Below are 25,154 nucleotides of genomic sequence, written 5' to 3' on the forward strand. Positions count from 1 at the left end.
TGGCAGGTGATGTGGCTGGTGACGTGGCAAGTGGACAATCCACAGCTTGTGGCAGGTGGCATGGCAGATGACGTGGAAAGTGGACAATCCACATCTCGTGGCAAGTGACGTGGCAGCTGACGTGGCAAGTGACGTGGCAAGTGGACAATCCAAAACTTGTGGCAGGTGACGTAGCAAGTGACGTGGCAGGTGACGTGGCAAGTGATGTGGCAAGTGGACAATCCACAGCTTGTGGCAAGTGACGTGGCAAGTGGACAATCCACAACTTGTGGCAGGTGACGTGGCAAGTGATGTGGCAAGTGGACAATCCACAGCTTGTGGCAAGTGACGTGGCAAGTGGACAATCCACAACTTGTGGCAGGTGACGTGGCAGGTGACGTGGCAGGTGACGTGGCAAGTGAACAATCCACAACTTGTGGCAGGTGACGTGGCAAGTGACGTGGCAGGTGATGTGGCAAGTGACGCGGCAAGTAGACAATCCACAACTTGTGGCAGGTGATGTGGCTGGTGACGTGGCAAGTGGACAATCCACAGCTTGTGGCAGGTGGCATGGCAGATGACGTGGAAAGTGGACAATCCACATCTCGTGGCAAGTGACGTGGCAGGTGATGTGGCAGGTGATGTGGCAAGTGGACAATCCACAATTTGTGGCAGGTGACGTGGCAAGTGATGTGGCAAGTGGACAATCCACAGCTTGTGGCAAGTGACGTGGCAAGTGGACAATCCACAACTTGTGGCAGGTGACGTGGCAGGTGACGTGGCAGGTGACGTGGCAGGTGACGTGGCAGGTGAACAATCCACAACTTGTGGCAGGTGACGTGGCAAGTGACGTGGCAGGTGATGTGGCAAGTGACGCGGCAAGTAGACAATCCACAACTTGTGGCAGGTGATGTGGCTGGTGACGTGGCAAGTGGACAATCCACAGCTTGTGGCAGGTGGCATGGCAGATGACGTGGAAAGTGGACAATCCACATCTCGTGGCAAGTGACGTGGCAGGTGATGTGGCAGGTGATGTGGCAAGTGGACAATCCACAATTTGTGGCAGGTGACGTGGCAGGTGATGTGGCAAGTGGACAATCCCCAACTTGTGGCAAGTGACGTGGCAAGTGGACAATCCACAACTTGTGGCAGGTGCCGTGGCAAGTGACACGGCAAATGCAAGTGTACAACTGCTCTCTATGCTGCTGCTGCTCACTCTGATCAAAATAGCAGAAATAGTTAAAAAAAATGCTTTGAGAGCTTGGGGAGGTTCTACATGATGTTATCTTTATAAACGCGTTTAAACGCAAACGCGTCTAAACGCGGCAAAACGCGCGTTTCTAAACGCGCATTTCAGCTTTTTTTTAACAGAGGTTTCATCTGCGTCTCGTGTGCATGAGGCCTTAGCAGTAGTGTTACGTCGCCTGGTTTGGCTGAAATGCTGGTCTGCGGAACCAGGCATCTAAGAAAGCACTGGAGGATTTGCCCTTCCAGGGAGAGAGGCTATTTGGAGCCTCGCTGGATGACATTAAGAATGTTACTGGGGTTAAGTGTACGTTGCTCCCACAGCCCAGAAAAGGGAAGGAGCCATACCGTAGGCAAGGGCCCTCCTTTTCCGCTTAGAATCGTTTTATTTTTTTTACGCCCGGGTCGGCAGTCAATCGTTCCCAGTCTGACAAGGTGCCCGCTGAGGGACAAAAGCGTCCCTGGTTTCACAAGCCGAACAAGCCTGTGATAAAATCTGTTACCGCATGAAGGGAGTTTGCAGCTCGGTGGACCTCCCTACTTTCCGACCAGTGGGACCGCGCACTGGTTTCACCAGGATACAAGATAGTTTTTCTTGTCCACCAAACAGATTTTTTATTTTTTTTTCCCCCTTACAACCTTCATCTTCCGGCTCGTCGGGAAGCCCTGTTCGGGGCAGTACAGGACTGGTGCCTGTACCGACACCAGAAAGGTTTCAGGGATTCTACTCCAATCTGTTTGTAGTCCCAAAGAAGGAAGGGGTCCACCCAGTCCTGGATCGCAAGGCCCTCAACAACTTTGTGAAAGTATAAAGGTTCAGGATGGAATCGGTTCGCTCAGTGGTCGCTGCACTCCAGGGATTTTTGGCATTTCTGGACATCAAGGACATATACTTGCATGTCTACATGTATCAAGCATCAGAGGTTTTTGTGATTTGCGCTCTGGGACGAGCACTACCAATTTGTAGCTCTCCCTCTTGGCCTGGCGTTGGCACCGAGGGTCTTTTTTTTTTTTTTTTTTTTTTTTATCTTTAAGGAATGCTGAATACACAAATATGCCATAAAAACGACAAAAACAATCATCTAACTGTAGTTAGGTATTCGTAGCAACACAAACAAGTCTGTTTTATAATGCTGTAATAGTAATCAACTATTTCGCATAACATATTGGTAGAGTTCAACCTGATTTAACTAGCAGATCCACTATGCCAGCAAGAGTAGCCTTCTGCCCGGCAGGAAATATCAACTTAAACTGAACATATTACCAATAGACCTGTGTTGCTTATTTTAGTATGACCATCTGTGTGGAGGGAGACCCTGCAAGGGGCAAGACAAATGTATTCCTATTGGTCAGATATCAAGGTAAGATATTTGAATTAGCTGCATCTAAGTCGTCTTTTTCTTTAACATATAGCGCTCACTCCTATAAACATGGGAATGGTACCAAAATGGGGTATCGCAAACCAGGAGTTTTTCTTATTTATGGGAAGAAAGGGTGAGTGACACCGTTGGGGTCACTGAAATTAGGAGGGGAAAGCGATAGAGGGGTAAGGGCAATGTGTCCAACGTGCATTGTGTTCTTCCTCCCTTTCCCCCAAAGCAACTGTGAGGCGCTCCATCTGCTGAATGTAGCATATCCTAGCAAACCACTGCGTCACTGTCGGAGGGGACCGCTGCTTCCACATACTGGGAATACACGCCCTGGCTCTATTCAGGAGGTGCTTCAATAGTGATTTACAATGGCGCTTACTGGACATTGGAGTTAGGTTCAGTAGTATTGCCGCTGGGTTGTCTTGAAGATCCACATCCGTTAGTTTGTAAATGATTCCTAATACCTGTCTCCAAAAGGGGGTAAAAATTGTGCATTCCCAGAAAATGTGGAGCAATGTGCCATTGTGTGTGCCACATCTCCAACATAGGGGGCAATGACCCGGCAAAATGGATGCTAGTACCGAGGGGGTCCTGTACCACCAGGTCAGTACTTTGTAGGTAATTTCTTGATACCTGCTACATAGGGAGGACTTATGTGCAAAAGAGGATTTGATTATTATTATTTTTTTTTTGATCTTCTGTGAACTCTATAATAAGATCTCTCTCCCACTTCCTCCAAATACGGGGGATCATGTAGGGATGTATGGGTCAGCAAGATATTGTAAGAGCAAGAGAGGGATTTCTGTATTGGCTCCTCTCCCAGGCATAGTTCTTCAAAGGGTGTAAGTTGTCTGTGGAAACCCTCAATATCCGGAAGGGATCTGAGAAAGTGCGCAAGTTGTAATATCTTCCATCTTCCCAGAGGAGGTAAAGCTAGGATATATATTTGAAGGGTCACTCCATTCCGAGGGACCGCAAAAAGAGGAGGCTCTGACTAGTCCCCGCTCCGGGTGGAGCCGGAGGGACTTGTCAGACCCTGCAAGAAGGCTGGGTGTCCAATTATAGGTGTCAGCGGGGAGGGAAAACTGGTACGTCTCTGCTATTCTAAAGTATCTGAAGCTTTTGCAAAGTGGACTCAATTAACGGATGGGAAAGGGAGAATCTGGAAGATCCAGCTCTGCTCCATGGCAAGCCTTCAAGAGGAAGCGGCACTGAATCTTGTTCCAGACCGACCCATAACTTGTATGGTTCATGCCTGCACCAGTCCACTACTCTGTTCATGTGGTCTGCTGTGCAATACAAGGCTGGGTAGGGGAGGCTGGTCCCTCCTCTGAGTTTTGATCGTTGTAATAGCGAACTTTTGAATCGCGGGGGTTTGCCGTGCCAGACATATTTAATAAAGATTGAGCGCAGCCTATGGAGAAAGTTCCGTGGAATTTTTACTGGTAGCGCTTGTAAGAGGTAGAGCAATCTTGGCATGACGTTCATCTTTAATATATTGCACCTTCCAAACCAGGAGACCGCCAGGCCCCTCCATCTGTCAAGGTCCGAGGAGAAAGCATCTAGGAGTGGTTGAAAATTGAGTCGGTAGATAAGGTGCAAGTCAGAGGGGATCTTTGTACCTAAGTACTTGATGGCTTGAGGCGCCCAATGGAAGGCAAAGTTTTCACTAAGGGAAGCCTGAGAGCTAGGAGTTAGAGACATTCAGTGCCTCTGAATTTTGGAGGTTAATTTTAAAATCTGAGAGCATCCCATATTGGCGTATTGCTGACAATAGGACTGGGAGTGAGGTATGTGGGTTTGAGATGTAAAACAGCAGGTCGCCCGCATACGCGGCAATTTTATGGTGGTATGTGCTTGTTTCGAGTCCTCTAATATACGGGTTAAGCCTAATGTCTTGTAGTAGGGGTTCTAGGGAGATTATGAACAGGAATGGGGAAAGTGGGCACCGATGGTCTTTACCAAGGTGCTAGCCCCAATTTTGGTCTTGCTAAGGCAGCGAGGGATCGCAATCGTGGGTTACCCGGACCTCTTTCTGAGGGCAGCTTCCGCCTCAGAATTAAGGGAGGATCTGGCAATCACCATGCAAACTCTTCGGGAGTTTGGGTACCGAACTTACAGAAGTCGGTGTTGGTGCCGACTCAACACCTGGAGTACCTGGGCTTGCTTCTGGACTCCTCAGAGGCGAGAGTCTTTCTCTGTTCGGACAAGCTGCAGACTCTTCAAACTGCGGTAAATTGTTGGTGTCCCGCAGGTGGTCGTCACGTTTATTCGTGCGAGTCCTGGGTCTCATGGTAGCCTCTTTTGAGGTGGTACCGTATGCTCAATTCCACACTTGAGTCTTGCAAAAGGAGATCCTGTCCAAATGGGACAAATCTCCATTGTCCCTGATTTGTCAAATTCAGATGAGCCAGCCAGTCAGGGATTCCCTGCTCTGGGGGCTGAGCTCGCCGGCCCTTCGGTCTGGGAAGTCGTTCCTTCCTATTCATTGGATGGTGATCACAACGAACACCAGCCTGACCGGCTGGGAGGAGTTTGGGGCATACAGTCGGCCCAGGGTCGCTGGATGCAGGAAGAATCCCGCCTGTCAATCAGCGTGCATCAGGCGGTGCCTCTCCACATGGTCACAGAGGCTGCAGGGGCATCCGGTCAGGATCCAGTCGGACAACACCACGGCTGTGGCGTATGTCAACCACTAAGGAACAAGGAGCTCGGCTGCAGCACTGGAGGTTGTTCACATCCTGCGGTGGGGAGAGTGGCGTGCGCCGGCTCTGTCGGCCGTGTACATTCTGAACGTAAAAAAACTGGCAAGCGGACTACCTAAATCGTCAGATACTGGACCAAGGGGAATGGTCGCTTAGGGAAAGGAGCCGATGTATTTTGGCTCCTTTGCCTAAGGTGGGGCGTGCCAGATGTGTATCTCCTGGCCTCTTGACTCAATCGGAAGGTACAGAGGTTTGTGGCCAGGTCCAAAGATCCCTGGGCAGACGCGTTGGTGGCTCCATGGGGGTATGGCTGATTTATGCTCCCATTGCATTCCTTGGACGTGGTCTGGGCTCTGTGGGTGTATCTGTTTGCTACGGCTCCTTTTCGGAGGTCGTACTCACTGTTTGTATCGGCGGCTGTTCCGAAGAAGGGCCTGTGGTCTCATCAGCTACCATTTCTCTGTGGTTCAGACAGATTGTGATTCAGACTTATGCCATAAGGGGGCGGGCGCCTCCCTTTCCTGTCACGGCACATTCCACCAGGGCATTTGGTGCCTCTTGGGCTTTCCGACATCAAGCGTCTGTTTCTCAGGTGTGTAAGGCGGCGACCTGATTGTCCGTTTACACTTTCACTAAATTTTACAAGGTTGATGTGAGCGCATGTTTGGATGCTTGCTTCACCCGCAAGGTTTGGCAGGCGGCTGTTTAAGATTGCAACTCCTCCGTTGAGGAGCTCTGGTTGTTATGGGTGGAGTTATTTTCTTGCTGTTCCCACTTTATTATTTTTTTTACACTGCTTAAGGAAATCCCTAAGATGAAGATGCTGTGTCTGTCAATGAAGGAGAAAGTAGGATTTTTGTAGTCACAGTAAAATCCTTCTCTGAAGTTCATTGACGGACACAGCACCCACCCCTCCTATTTCTGTTTGTACTGCTTTTGACGAACTGATGTGCTGGATGCAGTGTGAGGGGTTATAGCCAGTATGACCGCCCCCTGGGCAGTACTGTTCAGTTTTGCTGTTTTTAACATGTTCTACCTAGTCCTCTCCTAAAAGGGGGATATAACCCTAAGGTCAAGATGAAGATGCTGTGTCCCTCAATGAACTTCAGAGAAAAGGATTTTACGTTGAGTACAAAATCCTATTTTTTTAAACTATCTTAATTGTATAGGACATGTAACATGTTCCTATAGCATGGGTGGTAGGCGCTCACTTTCAGGTGATTGAACACTGGCAAGCTTTTGAGGACTTGATCCCATGGGGTGCATCCCTTATAACCATACCCCACTCTCTGCGTTTTCATTGTTTATTTTTTGCTAGTGTCTAAAAGTGATAGACTTCTTCTCCTTCCTGCTTCCAGACACGCTTGCCTGTCTCCAAGATTCTATCCCATGAGTAAAACAATCAGAATACTCACATGTAGCTAGGGGAGCCAATTTAAGATTGCAGGCCAACACTTGCTCTGCCAAGGGCTCTCGCAACAGACAACCTTAGAGTGATGTGTTCCATGCACTGGAGTTAGAACCGGTTTTAACATCGGTCTTGGCATCTGAATTCTGGCTTTACTTTAGGAGCGCAACAAGCAGCCAGTTTGACGAATGCACCGTACACACGTTCCGGTTATCGTAAGACAGATCGGTCACATTTTGTTGCATACAACTAAGATCGAATATAACAGTGCAAAATGTATGTAAGATTTTTGTCGTACGATTCTGGAAAAATCTTCCTTTGTGCGTAGCTACGTATTTTAAATGATGTCAAATACGTGTGACCCGTGTTTCCTTCTGGTTTATTTTCGCATTTCCGATCATGCGTGGTGTTTGCCAAACTACTTTTATCAGACGCATACTGTACTGACTACACGATTGTCGTATGATGGGCTGTCATCCGACCAAAGTTTTCCCGTTTGTCCCTTCAGATTTGGTTGGACAGACTGTTGTGATCGGCTGTCGAAAGCTGCGTACTAACGATCAGATTTAGGGCTGAAACAACGAATCGATTAATCGACAACTAATCGATTATGAAATTAATCGATTACTATTTTCATAATTAATCGGCCAGTAACATAATGGGTTAAAAAAACCTAAAATGAGCCCTTTATAATACAAAGAGCAAATAATCGCTACTTTCACTGTTCTACAGTAAAAAAAATGATCCCCTTACAGTAGTGATTATCTGCTTTTTCTACTATAAAGGGCTCATTTTAGTTTTTTTAACCCCATTATGTTACTAAACGTCTTAGATCTGGTTCAAATCTATGTTCATTTACATGGTTTCCTATGGGACACGTTCATATCTGAAAGGGTCAGGGACTTTTAATGCAAAATGGTTCTTTATTGGTTCAATATACTTCAATGGAAAAGCTGCAGAAAAGCATGTAATGCATTTTGCAGCAATTTGTGTTTTTTAATCTGCCCAAAAAATGCAAAAATGCAAATTGCAGTAAAATCACGTGCGCAAAAATCAAAACGCACAGCAAAGGGCACTGCAGAAACAGATCAAAAGCAAACTGCATAGGTGTGTACCGAGCCTTATGCTAGCCACGCAGATAAATTTTCAGATGAGAATATTCAGACTAAAAATCTTTGTACATTCGCTGAATGAAAGAATTTTGGTTGAAATTTTCACTTGTTTTTAAAATGAATGTAATATCTGAACGAAAACCACATACACTGTCTGAAAATTCCTTTGACTAAGAAGTTTTCTATTATTTCTAAATTTTCCCATCACTGTGGTTGAAAATGAACGTCAATTTGACCCACTTTTTTTAATTAAGGTTATTAACCGATTAATCGAAACAATAATCAGCCAACTAATCGATTATGAAAATAATCGTTAGTTGCAGCCCTAATCAGATTATCGAACGATCTGTCCCAAAGCGACTTTTGTGGTCCGATAATCGGAACGTGTGTACGGGGCATAAAGCAGACTTTTCTGCATCCGTGTCACATTTCCTTGGATAGCGTTACGGCCTTAATACAGTCTGGGGCATAGAAACTCTCCGCCTGTTTTCCTACTTCTGTTTCACAACTGAAGTCCTATCCCAATATGTCGGTCTAAGACGATTCAAACTTAAAGCGATAGTAACCCCGCTGACTTTTTTTTTTTTTTTTTTTTCTACAACTGTAGAAAAAGGCATAATGAGATGGTATGCACCGCATACTATCTCATTATGAAATACTTATCTTGGAACAAGACGTCTGTATCTCACCCGGTCCACGCTGAGGGAGCTGACATTTTGCCTCAGCATGTCTTCCAGGTTTTGCGGCTCCGGGACTGAGTGTCTGGAGCCGCAATGTCGTCACTCCCACGCACGCACGTGGGAGACTTCTTTCCTGCAAGGTCTGGCGGCTGCCGGACCTTCAGCAGAGAATCCCTGGAGCGCATGCGCCGCTGAAGTCGGTGGCTCATTGCAAGGGGAACCATACAAGTTTAGGAGATATTCTCTTTACCTGCAGATAAGGCTTATTATAGGCTTACCTGTAGGTAAAAGTTAAAAAATAACTATACAACCACTTTAAGAGAATGAAGTGGCTAATGAGACAGTATTGGAGAAATCTGCAGAAGATTTCTGTCAACCCAGATTGTTACTATATAAGGCACTTTACCATATATGCTTGCTTATATTGAAAATCTCACCGCCGCCTCAAAAGTCTTGGCATTTTACAACCTGACTCTCCTCTGTGTCCATGCCCATTTTGGGGTTCAAATTTCTGGACCGTGCTGTTTAAGAGCATTTACAGCAATTAGTTTTTTTGTGGATGCCCTAACACAGGGGTCTCAAACTGGCGGCCCTCCAGCTGTTGTGAAACTACAAGTCCCATCATGCCTCTGCCTGTGGGAGTTATGCTTGTAACTGTCAGCCTTGCAATGCCTCATGGGACTTGTAGTTTCGCAACAGCTGGAGGGCCACCAGTTTGAGACCCCTGCCCTAACATGTCGGGAACCATGCTGTAAATGTCTACTATCTCCATTCACATGCACAAAATCTTATGGCTAAAAGCTTGGACAGTTGAAGCTGCCTGCACAAGGTGTCTCACACGCAAGCTCTTCCAAGGAACACTTCAGTTTGGTGAGGCACTTGACCAATTCATCAATAGGTCAAAATTGAGAAGATTTTACTTCCATAAAGGAAATATACGTCAATTTCCAAACCTAAATTCAGCCATTCCTTTTGAGGCACAAGCTTGTATCCTGCTTCGCAATGAAGGGGCTCCCTTACTCCAAAGGGTGGGAGATGTCTGTTTGCCTCTGAGTCAAGTGTTCCAGACCTATGGGTTCAATCAGTTCAAAAGGGGTGCAAGATCGAGTTCAATCTCAATCACTTCAAAGCTGCTTTCTTTCAAATCATGGACAGTTGGATTTGCATGGTGCCCTGAACCACCTCTTGTCCCAAGGAGTCATTGTGCCAGTACCTCCACAAGACAGGTTAAAAGGATTCTACTCAATCCTGTTCAAGGAACCATAGCCCAAACATAGTATTCATCCATCCTATTCTGATTTCTAAATCCCTCAGCAAATTTCTTCATGTTCCAAAATTCCACATGGAACCTGCAAGGTCAGTAATTGCCCATCCAAGATGCCTAGCTGCATGTTCCCATTCACTCACTGCATAAGCGTTTTCTAAGCTTTGCCGTGGCAGGCAGCCACTTCCAATTTTGACGCAATGCCCTTCACCCTATCCTCTGTTCCCAGGTTTTTCACAAATGTCTTGGCACCCTTGCTTGCACTTCACAGAACTGAGGACATTCACATCACAGGATATCTTAATGACGACCTCCTGAGGGATTAATGTCCTTCGCAGTGCTCAGAAAATGTTCACAAGATAATTTAGCTGCTCCATGATCACTGTTTACAGATCTGTTCTCCTTCCTTCCCTTCACCTGAAGTACTTGGGTCTGGTCATGGACACATCGTAAACAAAGTTTTTTTGTTCCAGAAATTAAAATTCTTTTCGAGTTTGACAACTGAGGAAATGCTTTATAAGAGTTCTAGGCCTTTTTTTTGTCTCTCTTGAGGCAGTTCATTTTGCCCAATTTCATTTGAGAACTCTCCAACAAAAAACATTTTTTGGTAGCATGGAAAAAGCAGGTTATTTCCCTTAACGTACCCACGTGCCTATTCAGCAAACAGGAACTTCCCTCTTTTGGTGGCTTTGGGTCACCACACCAGCTCTATCACTGTGGAAGCCCTTCCTCACCACTGGAAAGTCCTTACAACTTGAAAAGGTGTGTTCCAACCCTTCACAGTTTAGGCAACATGATAAAGGGAGGAAACCAAACTCTCCACCAAAATCTTGGAGCTCAGAGCAATCAGGTTGTCCCTGCAGCCCTGGACCCCTCTTCTGATGGGACATCCAGTCCAGGGGCAGTGGCATATATATCAACCATCAAGGGGGCACGGGGAGCCTGGCTGCCTTTTTAAAAATAAGCAAACCATTCTCTCCCAGGCAGAAATGCTGTCCTCCACCACTTAGACTAAAGGTTATGGTTTCTTGCAGATATTAATGTTCAATATGATATGCCAAAGATGACCTCCCAGATTCAACAACATGCAACTTCCTCTAGACTTGTACTAAAATATTTTAATTTCCTGCTGGTCTCAGTTCAGGCTAATTTTCTGCCTTCCCTCGAGTATGAATTCTGCTTCGCCCCAAACTGGCCCGGAAAAACCTGGTATACAGACATACCCTAACTTTTAGCATAAAACTAGAGGCTTCTTCCATAGAAGCCAGATCTGCTACCTCCATACCCTCTATTCCATCCTGCTTCAAAGGCTGTGGCTTTAACCACTTGGCTGTTGAAATCCAGGTCTTAAAGATAGAGGGATTTCTGAGTCTCACTCCTACCTTGCTGAAAGCAAGAAAAAACTTTCAGGAAGATCTGTTATCTAATTTGGAAGTCTTGTTTTGTCTGGTGTGATTGCAGGCAATTCATTCCAAGAGATTATTTTGTGACCTCACTATCTGGCCTTCCTACAAACTTGGCTTGATCAAAAATGTGCCCTTTTTTAAATATCTGCCTTATCTATCCTTTTCCAAAGGTCTCTGGCTTTGCATTCCCTTGTAAAAACCTTTTTACTTTCCATAATATTTTTATTGAAGACAACAAGAAAACGGTATACATACAGAATCGAATGTGTGTATAAACGAGAACAAGAAAAAACAGACTTTGCATAGGCCTGTTGGCATGAGAAGATACAGGAAACCAAAACCAACATATTGTCTTAAACGTTCAGTCTTGCCGTAGCAACAAAAAGTATGTAGAGGAGAAGATATGGCGTTCTTAAGGAGGAACAGCCAGGTAGCATACCTTGTATGGTGAATGTAAGTAGTTTATGTAATTTGTAGGCCCAGAGGGATTTGCTTTTGGAGAGAGCTGTTTTTGAGGTAGAGCTAGTTTCTTGAGATGATTACAGTTGTGTGGGAAAATCTCTGTATGAGAATGGGTGGATATTGTTTGTGGTGTCATAGGTTTTCCGAAGTAGATATAGAAGGTGTTTGGGGATGTTTTCAGGCTTGTCAGACCCGCTGACAACCTGATTTGGGTGTATTAGTTATATGTGGGTGGAAATGAGACCTGATGAGTGGGGAGGAGAAGCCATAGGGGGAGAGAGAGAAGATGAGTGAGGAAGGGTAGGTATGGGGGATGAGAGGGAGGACGAGGGTTGTCAGGGGGCATTGGGTAAAAACCTTTTTAATGTGGTTCTTGTTTCAGGCCTCCTTTGCAGCACCCTGTGCTTCCCTGGGACCCTTGTTTGGTTCTCCCTGCCTTACATAAACCAATCTTTGAACCTTTCGGGGATATTCCCCTGGATATTGTTGCCAGCAAGGCAGCCTTTTTGGTTGTTGCATGCCTATCACACTTGTCTTTGAATTGGTGGCCCTTATCTGGAAAGAGCCTTTCCTCACACAATGACTAGGTTGCTTCGTGCCAAAGAGAATCCTTTCTTCCGAGGACAATATTCATCCATCCTTTTACCCTGCTCCTAAGCATCTAAAGGAATTGTGGATGTAGTCAACCATTAGGGTATACCTAAAAGCTACAGATTCCCTCTTTGTTCTTTCCTCAGGTCCTTGCAAGGGTCACCCTGCTTCAAAATCCACCAGTGGATAGGGACCTTGATAGAGCTTACGCTCTTAAACAAAATCATCCTCCTGCACTGTTGTACAGCGGCTCAACAGATCTGTAGGAACTTTCGGAGCATTTTGGAACCAAGCTCCTGTAGCTCAATTAAATAAAGCCGTCCATCTGGTCTTCTGTTCATACTTTCTGAAAGTTTTATTAGGTAGACGTCCAGTCATCTGCGATTTCAACTTTTGGCTGCAAAGCACTTGCAGTGGCACTCTGCACTTCCTTTCTTTTACCCCTGTTGATTTTTAGCCTGTTGGCGGTTTTCGTTTGCCTAGTTGTTGCCCGCCCTTCATATCCATTGCCTGGGGACGTCCCACGGTGTATGAACGTTGCCGGCGTCCAGTATAGTTTAAGATCATAGGAATTTTGACCTGTAAAATACCTGTAAATTCTGTATCTGTGTGTACAGTATAGGACCACCTCTCTTCTATTCCTTGGTTTACTCTGCTTTGTTTGCTACAAAACCGAGGACTCTCAGAATAAGGTAAGGGTTATGGGGGTACACCACAGGGGACGTGTCCTCCAAAAGCTTGCTTGTGTTCGATCACCTGAGGGCATGTCCCTAAAACCAATGCTCTATGAACATTTTGCTTGTGTCCTGTACTCCGATATAGCATTTACAGGGAAGTCAAATTGTGTTTTTTTTTCTTTTTTTAAGGAAATGCTGAACCCTAGTTAAGTATATGCATGTTTCAAAGCTCTGTAATGTTCTGGGACTGTCAGTTTGCCATATGTTATGTGAAATAACACTTGTTCCTTTTATTCAGGAAAATGGTTTTCAGACTTTGCTGAGCAGCGATGATCAGCTCTTCATATATGAAACTGCAGGTGTTCTTATAGTAAACAGTGACTATCCAGCTGAGAGGAAAAGCATTCTGATGGGAAATCTATTGAATCGATTAATGGAAAAGTTCAAAATTTTGTTGGGAAAATTGATGGTCGAGCAAGATGAAGCGAGACAAACGGTTCTAGCAGATTGCCTTAATCATGCTGTTGGGTTTGCCAGGTAGATTAAAAATGTAATGCCTGCATATATTGTACTCAAATGATACTTGTGATCGTATGTGCTGGGGTGACGCCTTGTCTTTAAAATCTCATATGACCCAACGATGGGTAGAGACTTCTTTTAAGATACATTATTGTCAAAAGTATTGGGATGCCTGCCTTAACACGGACATGAACTTTAATGGCTTCCCAGTCTTAGTCCATAGGGTTCAATATTGGGTTGACCCACCCTTTGCAGCTATAATAGCTTTAACTCTTCTGGGAAGGCTGTCCACAAGGTTTTGGAGTGTGCCTATGGGAATGTTTGCCAATTCTTCCAGAAGCACATTTGTGAGGTCAGGTACTGATGTTGGATGAGAAGGCCTGGCTCGCAGGCTCTGTTCTAATTCATCACAAAGGTGTTCTATCGGGTGGAGTTCAGGACCAAGCAAGTTCCATAAACACATGGATGAGTGAGTTTGGGGTGGAGGAACTTGACTGGCCTGCAGAGTTTTGACCTCAACCCGTAAAACACCTTTGGGATGAATTGGAGTGGAGACTGCAAGCCAGGCCGCCTTGTCTACATCAGTGCCTAACCTCACAAATGCACTTCTTTAATAATGGTCAAACATTCCCATAGACCCACTCCTAAAATATGTGGACAGCCTTCCCAGAAGAGCTGAAGCTGTTGTAGCTGCAAAGGTTGGACCAACTGAATATTGAACCCTACAGGCCAAGACTGTGATGCCATTAAATTGCAAGTAAAGGCAGGCATCATCAATACTTTTGACAATATATTATACAGAGCCTTGAAAAGGTATTCGTACCCCCTTGAAATTTTCCAAATTTTTGTCATGTTACAACCAAAAACTTAAATGTATTGGGATTTTATGTGATAGACCAACACAAAGTGGCACATAACTGAAGTAGAGGGAAAATTTTATAAATGGTTTTAAATTTTTTTTACAAATCTGTGAAAAGTGTGCATGTATTTGTATTTAGCCCCCCTGAGTCAATACTTTATAGAACCGCCTTTCTCTACATGTCTGTTTGGGTATGTCTCTACCAGCTTCGTACATCTAGAGTAGAATTTTTGCCCATTCTTTGTAAAATAGCTTAAGCTCTGTCAGATTGGATGACGTGTGTCTGAACAGTAATTTTCAAGTCTTGCCACAGATTCTCAATTGGATGTAGGTCTGGACTTTGACTGGGTCTTTCTATCACATGAATATGCTTTGATCTAAATTATTGCATTGTAGCTCTGGCTGTATGTTTAGGGGGGGTTGTGCTGCTGGGAGGTGAACCTCCACCCCAGTCTCAAGTCTTTTGCAGACTCTAACAGGTTTTCTTCTAAGATTGCCTTGTATTTGGCTCCATCCATCTTCCCATCAACTGACCAGCTTCCCTATCCCTGCTGAAAAAAAGCATCCCCACAACATGATGTTGCCACCACCATGTTTCGCTTTGGTGATGGTTGGGTTTCTGCCACACATAGCGTTTTTGCTTTTAGGCCAAGAAGTTCAATTTTGGTCTTATCTGACCAGTGCACCTTCTTCCGTATGTTTGCTGTGTCCCCCACATTGCTTCTCACAAACTGGAGTTCTTATAGCGTTCTTTCAACAATGGCTTTCTTTTGCCACTCTTCTATAAAGGCCAGATTTGTGGAGTGTACAACTAATAGTTGTCCTGTGGACAGATTCTTCTACCTGAGCTGTGGCTCTCTGCAGCTCCTCCAGAATTACAATGGGCCTCTTGGCTGCTTCTGATGCCCTCCTTGCGCCTGTCGGTTTAGGTGGGCAGCCATGTCTTGGTAGGTCTGCAGTTGTGCCATACTCAATTATTTATTTTTTAATAACCTAACCCTGCTTTAAACGTCACCACAACTTTATCCCTGGCCTGTCTGGTGTGTTCCTTGGCCTTCATGATGCGGTTTGTTCGCTAAGGTTCTCTAACAAACCTCTGAGGTATTCACAGAACATCTGCATTTATACTGAGATTACATTACATACAGATGGGCTCAATTTACTAATTAGATGACTTCTGAAGGCAATTTGTTCCATTAGATTTTAGTTAGGGGTATCTGAGTAAAGACGACAAATGCACACCACAATTTTCAGATATTTAATTGTAAAAATTTTGGAAAACCATTTATCATTTTCTTTCCACTTCACAATTATGTGCCCCATTGTGTTAGTCTATCACATAAAATCCCAATAAAATTTACGTTTTGGGTTGTAACATGACAAAATGTGGAAAATTTTCAAGGGGTATGGATACTTTTTCAAGGCACTGTATAAACTGCTATTGTGTTATCTGAAAAATATTGTTTGACTCTTGCTTGTTACTAAAGCATAAAGGTCCAAATGTAAAGGTGAATTAACACCAGACAACCTCCCCACCACCCTAGCCTGGTCCCCTCTGAGCTGTCATCACCCCTGCAGCCACTCCAGCTGTCCCCAAATTTAAGATTCCAGGGATTGACCAGATCCATTTGCTTTGACAGCACTAGCCAATTAGAATCAATCTCATCTCTCCCAGAAACACTGCACAGAAGAGGAATTTCACATTTCTGGACCGGCTGCAGGGTTGGTGACAGCTTGGCCACCCTAGAGGTAAGTACAGTGGGGGTCCAAGGGGATGGAAAGGGTTGTCCGGTGTTCAACTTTTTTACAGTTTTTCTGTATAAGTGAATTAACACCTTGAAGACCAAGTTCACCTTTTGGTTTTATTTAGGGTGCAACATGTTCCAGTACTTTTCCCCCCTCTATTTCTAGTGTACCTGGTGAATGATTTCACTTCCTGTTTTGCTATGGGACAGAAAGTCCATGTGGTAGCGCTGTGATAGTTCATTGAGTCTTCCTGTCAGGCAGTATCTGCTTACCCGTACGGGATATATGGGTAAGCTGATACACTGACAGTGTGCAAGACATCAGACATGTCTGCATGACATCAGCGATCTGCTGATCACTGCTGCAATGCTTTCCAGGCTTCTGCAACAAAAAAATGCAAAAAGGGAATTGAATCCAACCCGTTCACCATTACCAAACTTAAAGGGGGCACCCGCCCCTTCTTGGATCTCAAAGTTTTCAATGTATTTATTGATGCTCAGAAATTCTGCATGGAAACCACTAGGTCTGTCGTTGCCTCCTCTCACCAGACAGACTTTTTAGCTTCTGTGGATATCAAGGACATGCACCTACATGTCGTCTTTTCCAGCTAATCTGGGGTCCCTACCAGTTCATGCCTCTGCCCTGCTTCCTCTTGTCTGCAGCTCGGTTATTCACCAAGGTGTTGGCCCTACTGCATCCTTGTAGCATCCCCATAGTTGCCAACATTCTGCAAAAAAAATTATAGGGACGCTTTTTCTGTATGTATGTGGAGTCTTGTTTTAATTAGGGGTGTGGCATTAATTTGTGGGTGTGACTTGGTGGCAGCGAAAAATGGGCATGGTTTAAACTAAATATTGGGTGTGGTTAGCCTGAGATTAAAGAGAGGGAGAAAGAAAGAGCTGGGGATGGAAGAAGGGGAAAAAAAGGAAAGCGAGGGATGGAGAGACAGCAGGCCCAGATCCTACACCACAGAGACGGTCATAGTGTAAGGACATGATACAGGAGATGGTCAGACTGCAGACATGATGCAGGAGATCAGACTACAGTTTGGTCTTACGAACGGTCCATTTGCCAAGCACAGCAAGTCAATTAAGTCTGTGAAGATCTAAGCTTGACTAGCCTAAATCCTGAAAGGCAATAAACAAATCATGCAGACCAAACAGGACTCTGGCACTAAGAGCTCTCCTGAAACAACTGCAAATAAAACACTGTCACGCTCTTCCAGAAGTCTAATCATTCAGTGTGCTCACCTGTCCTGTGTGCAGTATAAATAAAGCAAGTGAGGGGAATCATTTCCTAACCAGTGTGAGCATTGGCTGATCTGCATACAGGGCGGGTGAGCTGCTGCCTAGACTTCTGCAGCTGGCATTATGTGTGTGTGTGTGACACAGCTTGAGAGGGAGACTATCTCCTGGTTATCACCTTAGTCATGAGTGCTCCATCCTCATTAGGTGTCTCAAACAATGGGAGCTCCTCTTGGTATCAGCTCTGCAGTGAGCTCCCACCTTTTCCTGCCATCCTTATCTAGCAGAGCTCCATCCCTGTCAACACCTTCTCTATGATCTCCCTCCGTCCCTCCCTCCTCTGGTCAGCTTGTATCTCTCACCCGTTCTGCTTGATGGTGTCCTTTAGTGTAGCCAAGGCCATGGCATCCCTCCCCTCCTCCTGGGTACGGCACTAAGGCTTGCGGAGAGAGTGGATTCAGGATGATGGACACCTCTGAGCTCTGCGCCCTCAGGCCTGAGGGAACGAACACCATCAGCAGCACCCTGCAGGCAGCCATCTCAGTCAGCTGACACCTGTGAGGACTGAGCCTTCTGGACTCCAAGCACTCATTTCCTAGGATGCAGTGCAGCCCCTGCTATCTCCTTAGCTAGTAGCAAGCTGTTACATCCCTTCCAGCCGACCCAGCATACTATGAGGGTGGCATGGGCTGACAGTGGAGCGGTTCAGCATTTTTTATTTTTTTATTTTTATTTTTTTAGGTGGGATCGGATACCTTGATCTAGTCTGTCCCTCCCTGGGACAAAAAGGATTTTTGGGTTTCTACCCGGGACGCCCACAGACTGGGACATGGGTCTAAAACCCGTGAATGTCCTGGCAAAATCATAAATCGTCCTTGTTTGCACCATGTATGGGCAGCCTAAGTTCACTTTTTTAAGAAAAAAGGCACATACAGTATTTTTGCAAAAAAGTTTTTATTTTTTGTTTACTGGCTCCTGCAGACCGTTTTTGTCTCTTTGCCTGCATCTCTCTACAGGCTTTCAGAAAACTGGAAGACGTGTCAATGGACTGCGAGTGCACGACTGCACACTTAGTCCACTGAGAACTACCGTGCGTTGAATAAGTATTCATAAACCTTGAAATTTTCCATTGTCATGTTACAACCAAAAAGGTAAATGTATTGGGATTTTATGTGATAGACCAACACAAAGTGGCACATAAAATTGTAATGTGTAAGGAAAATGATAAATGGCTTTACATATTTTTTTTTTTTGCAAATATCTGAAAAGTGTGGTGTGCATTTGTATTCAGCCCCCTTTACTCTGATGCCCCAAAATATAATTAAGGGGAACCAATTGCCTTCAAAAGTCACCTAATTGGTAAAGAGTCCATTGGTGTGTATTTTTAATTTCAGTATAAATATAGTTGTTCTGTGAAGAGCTCAGTTTTTTTGTTAGAGAACCTTCGTGAACAAACGGCAGCATGAAGGCCAAGGAACACACCAGACAGGTCAGGAATAAAATTGTGGCAAAGTTTTTAAAGCAGGGTTAGGTTATAAGAAAAAAAAATATCCCAAGCTTTGAACATCTGATGGAGCACTGTTCAATCCATCATCTGAAAATGGAAGGCGTATAGCACAACTGCAAACCTACCAAGACATGCCCGCCCACCTAAACTGACAGGCCGGGCAAGCAGAGCATTAATCAAAGCAGTTAAGAGGCCCATGGTAACTCTGGAGGAACTGCAGAGATCCACAGCTCAGGTGGGAGAATCTGTCCACAGGACAACTATTGGAGTCCTTTCACATGGGCTTTCAGATCAGGTCCGCCTGTCAGTTTTTCAGGTGGACCTGATCGGATCTCAGTCTCCTCCTATGGAGCGCTGAGTGTCAGGTTGTCCGCTGACATGTGCCGCCATTTGATCTGATCCTGCCTGCAAAATCCAGACAGATGGTGGTCCTATTTTCCATCCGTCGATTAGATGAAAACGCACAGGCATTTCGTTTTCCACCTTATTTCCCCACAGAGGAGAGCGGGAGTCCATGTCTGTTCTGCGCAGCCGAGCGGACAGGACCTGTCATTCACCCGCTCAGCACAGGTCAGCAGAGCGATGCCCTGCTGAGCAGGCAGAATCTGCAAGACGGAGGTGCTCATGTGAAAGGGACCTTAGTCGTGCTCTCCACAAATCTGGCCTTTATAGAAGAGTGGCAAGAAGGCCTTTGTTGAAAGAAAGCCATAAGTAGTCCCATTTGCCGTTTGCGAGAAGACATGTTTGGGACACAGCAAACATGTGGAAGAAGCTGCTCTGGTCAGATGAGACCAAAATGTAAATTTTTTGGTCTAAAAGCAAAACGCTTGTGTGGTGGACAACTATCACTGCATATCACTCTGAACACACCAGCCCCACCGTGAAATGTGGTTGTGGCAGCATCATGTTGGGATGCTTTTCTTCAAGAGGGGACAGGGAAGCAGGGCAGAGTTGATGGGAATAAATTGATGGAAAAACCTGTTGGTCTACAAAAGACTTGAGACTGGGGCAGAGGTTCACCTTCCAGCAGAACAACAATCCTAAAAATACAGCCAGAGCTACAATTTGAATGGTTTAGATCCAAGCGTATACATGTTAGAATGGCCCAGTCAGTCCTGACTTGAATCCAATTGAGAATCTGTGGCAAGACTATTTTGGAAAGAATGTGCAAAGATTTCACTCTCTAATTGTGCAAAGCTTGGTAGAGGCATACCTAGAAAGAAATGCCCAAAGGTGGTTCTACAAAGTATTGACTCGGGGTCTAAATACAAATGCCTGCCACACTTTTCAGATATTTGTAAGAAAAATTCCAACACCATGTATCGTTTTTCCTTCCACTTCACAATTTTATGTGCCACTTGTGTTGGTCTATCAAAAAATCCCAATGAAATACATTGAGACCATAATGGAGGCCCAGGCCTGTATGTGATTTATTTTTTTTTTATTTTATTTTTTTTTCTTCTGTTGTCACAGTATTTTTGCAGGCTACTAACACATGTTCTTTTTTTTTTTTTTTCTCCCCCTCTTCAGCCGTACAAGTAAAGCTTTTAGTAATAAACAGACCGTGAAACAGTGTGGCTGTTCTGGGGTTTATTTGGACTGTTTACAGAGCTTCCTGCCTGCACTAAGTTGTCCTGTTCAAAAGGAAATTCTCAGAGGTGGTGTCCGCACTTTCCTTCATCGTATGATCATCTGTTTGGAGGAGGAAGTGCTTCCTTTCATCCCTACTGCTTCAGAACACATGTTGAAAGACTGTGAAGCAAAGGACTTGCAAGAATTCATTCCTCTTATCAACCAAATCACTGCCAAATTCAAGGTATTAATTTAGGAGTTGTCTGGTGTCTTGCATGGAACTCTCAGGCTCCAGCGTAACTGGATGATTGATGCTATCACACACGGACACTTTGATCCTGCTGCTTACCTGTCTTTTCCATCGTCACTGTCTTTTCCATCGTCACTGTCTTTTCCATCGTCACTGGAAAATATAAATTCTATCTTATACTTCCTAGTCCCCTGTGTGTACTCATTTTAAAACCTGCATTTATAGTATAGTACTCCCCCCCCCCCCCCCCCCATTTTAAAACATTTGCACCATAACAAAGATGTGCCAAGCTATAAGGGGTATCAATTTTTTGTTGTTGCAAAGCTTGTACTAATTTGCTTTATCTAACTTCTCTTTATAGACCCAAGTGTCACCTTTCCTACAGCAAGTCTTCATGCCACTTGTTCATGCCATTTTTGAGGTGCTAGCCCGCCCTTCAGAAGAAAATGACCAGTCTGCTGCTCTAGATAAGCAGATGTTACGAAGAAGCTATTTCGCCTTTCTCCAAACAGTTACTGGAAGTGGAATGAATGAGGTCATTGCCAATCAGGGTTAGTAGATATAGCAAAGGGAAATTTTAAAGTGGTTGTAAAGGCAGAAGGTTTTTTATCTTAATGCATAATATGCATTAAGATAAAATGCATGTGCGGCATCCCCCCAATACTTACCTGAGCCCCATCTCTATCCAGCAATGTTGCAGGAGTTTCTCGGCTGCCCGGAACGCACCACCTCATTAACGTCGCCATTGGCTCCCACTGCTGTCAGTCAGCCAATGAGGAGGAGGCAGGCTGTGGCTCCGTGTCTGAATGGACACGAGCTGTGGCTCGGCTCAGGTGCCCCCATAGCAAACTTCTTGCTGTGGGGTCATTCAGCAGGAGGGAGGAGCCAAGAGTGCCGAAGAGGGACTCGATTCAAGGAGGATCTAGGCTGCTCTGTGCAAAACCACTACACAGAGCATCTAAGTATAACATGTTTGTTATTTTTAACTACAAAAAAGTACTAGACTTTACAATCACTTTAATTTACAATTTAATTTCTCAGTCCTTCAGACTGCATTTGTGCACAGAATTTTTTTCTGCAGTATACCATTTTTCTGTTGGCCCATCAATTGACTTTTCTTACCTGCAGTTGAGATATTCTAAACTGTATACAGGACCTTGACTCATGAATAAGTCCATCTAAAAGCAGTGAAATGCCATTACTGTGCCCATACCACCGCTTAAAATGTAAAAATTGGCACATTTCTTAAAACAAAATGTGCTTTAGTGCTCCTCTGGCTTTAGGACCCCTATACATTTTGATGGGTATGACCTTTTCAATATAAAGCGGCCCTGTATACAAAATTTAAAGCAACATATCTAGGGCTTTACATCACTTCCATGGACCTACACATTTTTGGTACAAGTTGTAATTTGATGTCACTTATTTGCAGAAAATGCAACCCCAATTCCAAAATAGTTGGGAATCTGTGAAAAATTGACATAAAAACAATGCAATGATTTTCAAATCTCATAAACCCATATTTCTTTTACGTTCATTGACTAACCTCTCTTCTATACTTGACCATAAGGTTTATAGCCCCACCTACAGGAGTAGGACACTAGACAGAAAAACTCGACACCACCTATTGGCTGTCCTAGCTTGTATAAATCCCCCTCTGCTACGGGCAAACCAATTATGTCTGCCTAGTGTTTCAGCTGTAAGTACCTAGTTTCCTTGTGAGACCTGTGGTTCCATAGCTTTTTTTTCCCCTATATATTTTTTTTGCCTATTTGCTTCTGTTTCGTTTGCCCACCCCTTATTGAGACACTGCTTTGGGGCATCCCTATGGTCAAGAATAGAAGAGAACTGTGTGCGTCAATGAACTTAAGGGAAAACTGGATTTTTCCGTGCTCACTGAAAAATCCCTTTCTCTTAATACATTGACGAACACAGCACCCATCCTTCTTGATCTGCTTTACCAAGTGATTTGCCTATAGCAGAGAGAGTGTTTGCACCACCTATGGGCAGTCCTAGCTGGTATCGTTTTTCTGCCTAGTGTTTTACTCATGTAGGTGGTGCTTTAAACCTTATGGTGAAGAATAGAAGAGAGCAGTGTCGATCAATGAAATGTGGGAAAATGAAAAAAAGAAAATGTACTGTTTTTAGAAAAAATAGGGTAATTTTGAACTTGATGGCAGCAATCAATCTCAAAAAAAAAGTTGGGACAGGGCAACATAAAGCTGACAAGGAAAGTGGTACTAGCAAGGAAGAGCTGGAATAACATTTTGAAACTTATTTACATTATTTGGCAAATAAGGGCAGAGGTTCCCCAGTCTATGAAAGATGTCTAAAAATTGCAGAATAATGTTCCCCAATGTAAACTTGCAGAGACTTTATATCATCTAAACAAAACAGAAAATAACAATCTCGCTAATCAATAAGATACCTAGCGCATAAATAACCACAGAACAATTAAAAAATGTGTGTAAATAGCTAGACTAATCAAATGATTAGATGGAAATTGTTGTGAAGAATTTAATTAGAAGTGCTAACACGCTATTAGTAAAGTGCAAAAATTTAATATTCAGTCCATAAATTGTTGAAAAGTCTCTGAGAACTCGAAGCAAGATGAAACCTCCACCAAGTGATGAGCTAGCTTCAGTGTCACACCAAGAGCGGTATTCTGAGACTCTTACCAGATACAGCGGGGCAAAAAACTATTTAGTCAGCCACCAATTGTGCAAGTTCTCCCACTTAAAAACATGAGAGGCCTGTAATTGTCATCATAGGTATACCTCAACTATGAGCGACAAAATGTGGAAACAAATCCAGACGATCACATTGTCTGATTTTTGAAAGAATTTATTTGCAAATTATGGTGGAAAATATTTTGTCAATATCAAAAGTTCATCTCAATACTTTGTTAAATATCGTTTGTTGGCAATGAGAGAGGTCAAACGTTTTCTGCAAGTCTTCAAAAGGTTGTCACACGCTGTTGCTGGTATGTTGGCCCATTCCTCTATGCAGATCTCCTCTAAAGCAGTGATGTTTTGGGGCTGTCGCTGGGCAACATACTTTCAACTCCCTCCAAAGGTTTTCTTCGGGGTTGAGATCTGGAGACTGTCTAGACCACTCCAGGACCTTGAAATGCTTCTTACGAAGCCACTCCATTGCCCGGGCGGTGTGTTTGGGATCATTGAAAGACCCAGCCACGTTTCATCTTCAATGCCCTTGCTGATGGGAGGAGATTTGCACTCAGAATCTCATGATACATGGCCCCATTTATTCTTTCATGTACACGGAACTGTCACCCGGTTCCCTTTGCAGAGAATCAGCCCCAAAGCATGATATTGCCACCCCCATGCTTCACAATAGGTATGGTGTTCTTTGGTTGCAACTCAGCATTCTCTCTCCTCCAAACACGACGAGTTTTGTGTTTCTACCAAACAGTTCTACTTTGGTTTCATCTGACATTCTCCCAATCCTCTTCTGGATCATCCAAATGCTCTCTAGCAAACCTCAGACGGGCCCGGACATGTACTGGCTTAAGCAGGGGGACAAGTCTGATACTGCAGGATCTGAGTCCTTGATGGCGTAGTGTGTTACTGATGATAGGCTTTGTTACGTTGGTCCCAGCTCTCTGCAGGTCTTTCACTAGGTCCCCCTGTATGGTTCTGGGGATTTTTGCTCACCGTTCTTGTGATCATGTGCATCAGATCTTGCATGGAGGCCCATATTGAGGGAGATTATCAGTGGTCTTGTATTTCTTCCATTTTCTAATTATTGCTCCTACAGTTGATTTCTTCACACCAAGCTGCTTGCCTATTGCAGATTCAGTCTTCCCAGCCTGATGCAGGTCTACAATTTTGTTCCTGGTGTCCTTCGACAGCTCTTTGGTCTGTGAGTGTGAACTGTTTGAACTTATCAGTATAAAAGACACCTGTCCACAACCTCAAACAGGTGCCATTAATACAGGTAATGAGTGGAGGACAGAGGAGTCTCTTAAAAAAAGAAAAAAGATACAGGTCTGCGAGAGCCATAAATCTTGTTTGTAGGTGACAAAATACTTATTTTCCACCATAATTTGCAAATACCGTATATACTCGAGTATAAGCCGAGATTTTCAGCCTCTTTTTTGAGGCTGAAAGTGCCCCCCTCGGCTTATACTCGAGTCATCGCTGTCTGCCCGCTCGATCAGCGTGTCGAGCAGACAGACAGCGGCCATTCTGATTCAAAAGCCGCGCCTCCGGCTCCGCCTTCGCCTGTGATAGGCGGAACACTGAATTTCCCAGCAGCCTGTGTTCCGCCTATCACGGGCATCCGCTCATCCTCGTACTACGGACGAGGATGATACGACGTCCGTGATAGGCGGAACACAGGCTGCTGGGAAATTCAGTGTTCCGCCTATCACAGGCGAAGGAGGAGGCGCGGCTTTTGAATTTTACAATGGCCGCCGACGAAGAGGGCACGGGACGGAGGCAAGGCAACGCACGGCACGGGACAGGACGGGACGGGACGAAGGCAAGGCACGACACGGGACGGAGGCTCGGGACAAAGGCTCGGGACACAGGTAGGC

At 44.6% G+C, this 25,154-nt stretch overlaps 1 protein-coding gene across 1 annotated transcript in view; it reads left to right on the forward strand.

The window, feature by feature from the left end:
• XPOT (exportin for tRNA) overlaps positions 1–25,154 on the forward strand; it is a gene marked incomplete in the record, with an annotated part of 105,671 nt that overhangs the window by 63,548 nt on the left and 16,969 nt on the right. The window contains 3 exon segments of the mRNA XM_077470090.1: positions 13,198–13,436; positions 20,305–20,590; positions 20,958–21,147. Of these exon segments, the coding sequence (XP_077326216.1) occupies positions 13,198–13,436; positions 20,305–20,590; positions 20,958–21,147 (715 nt within the window).

This window comes from Lithobates pipiens, unplaced genomic scaffold (assembly GCF_037356315.1).
Source record: "Lithobates pipiens isolate NorthernLeopardFrog02 unplaced genomic scaffold, aLitPip1_a1.2 Scaffold_8, whole genome shotgun sequence".
Lineage (NCBI taxonomy): Eukaryota > Metazoa > Chordata > Amphibia > Anura > Ranidae > Lithobates > Lithobates pipiens.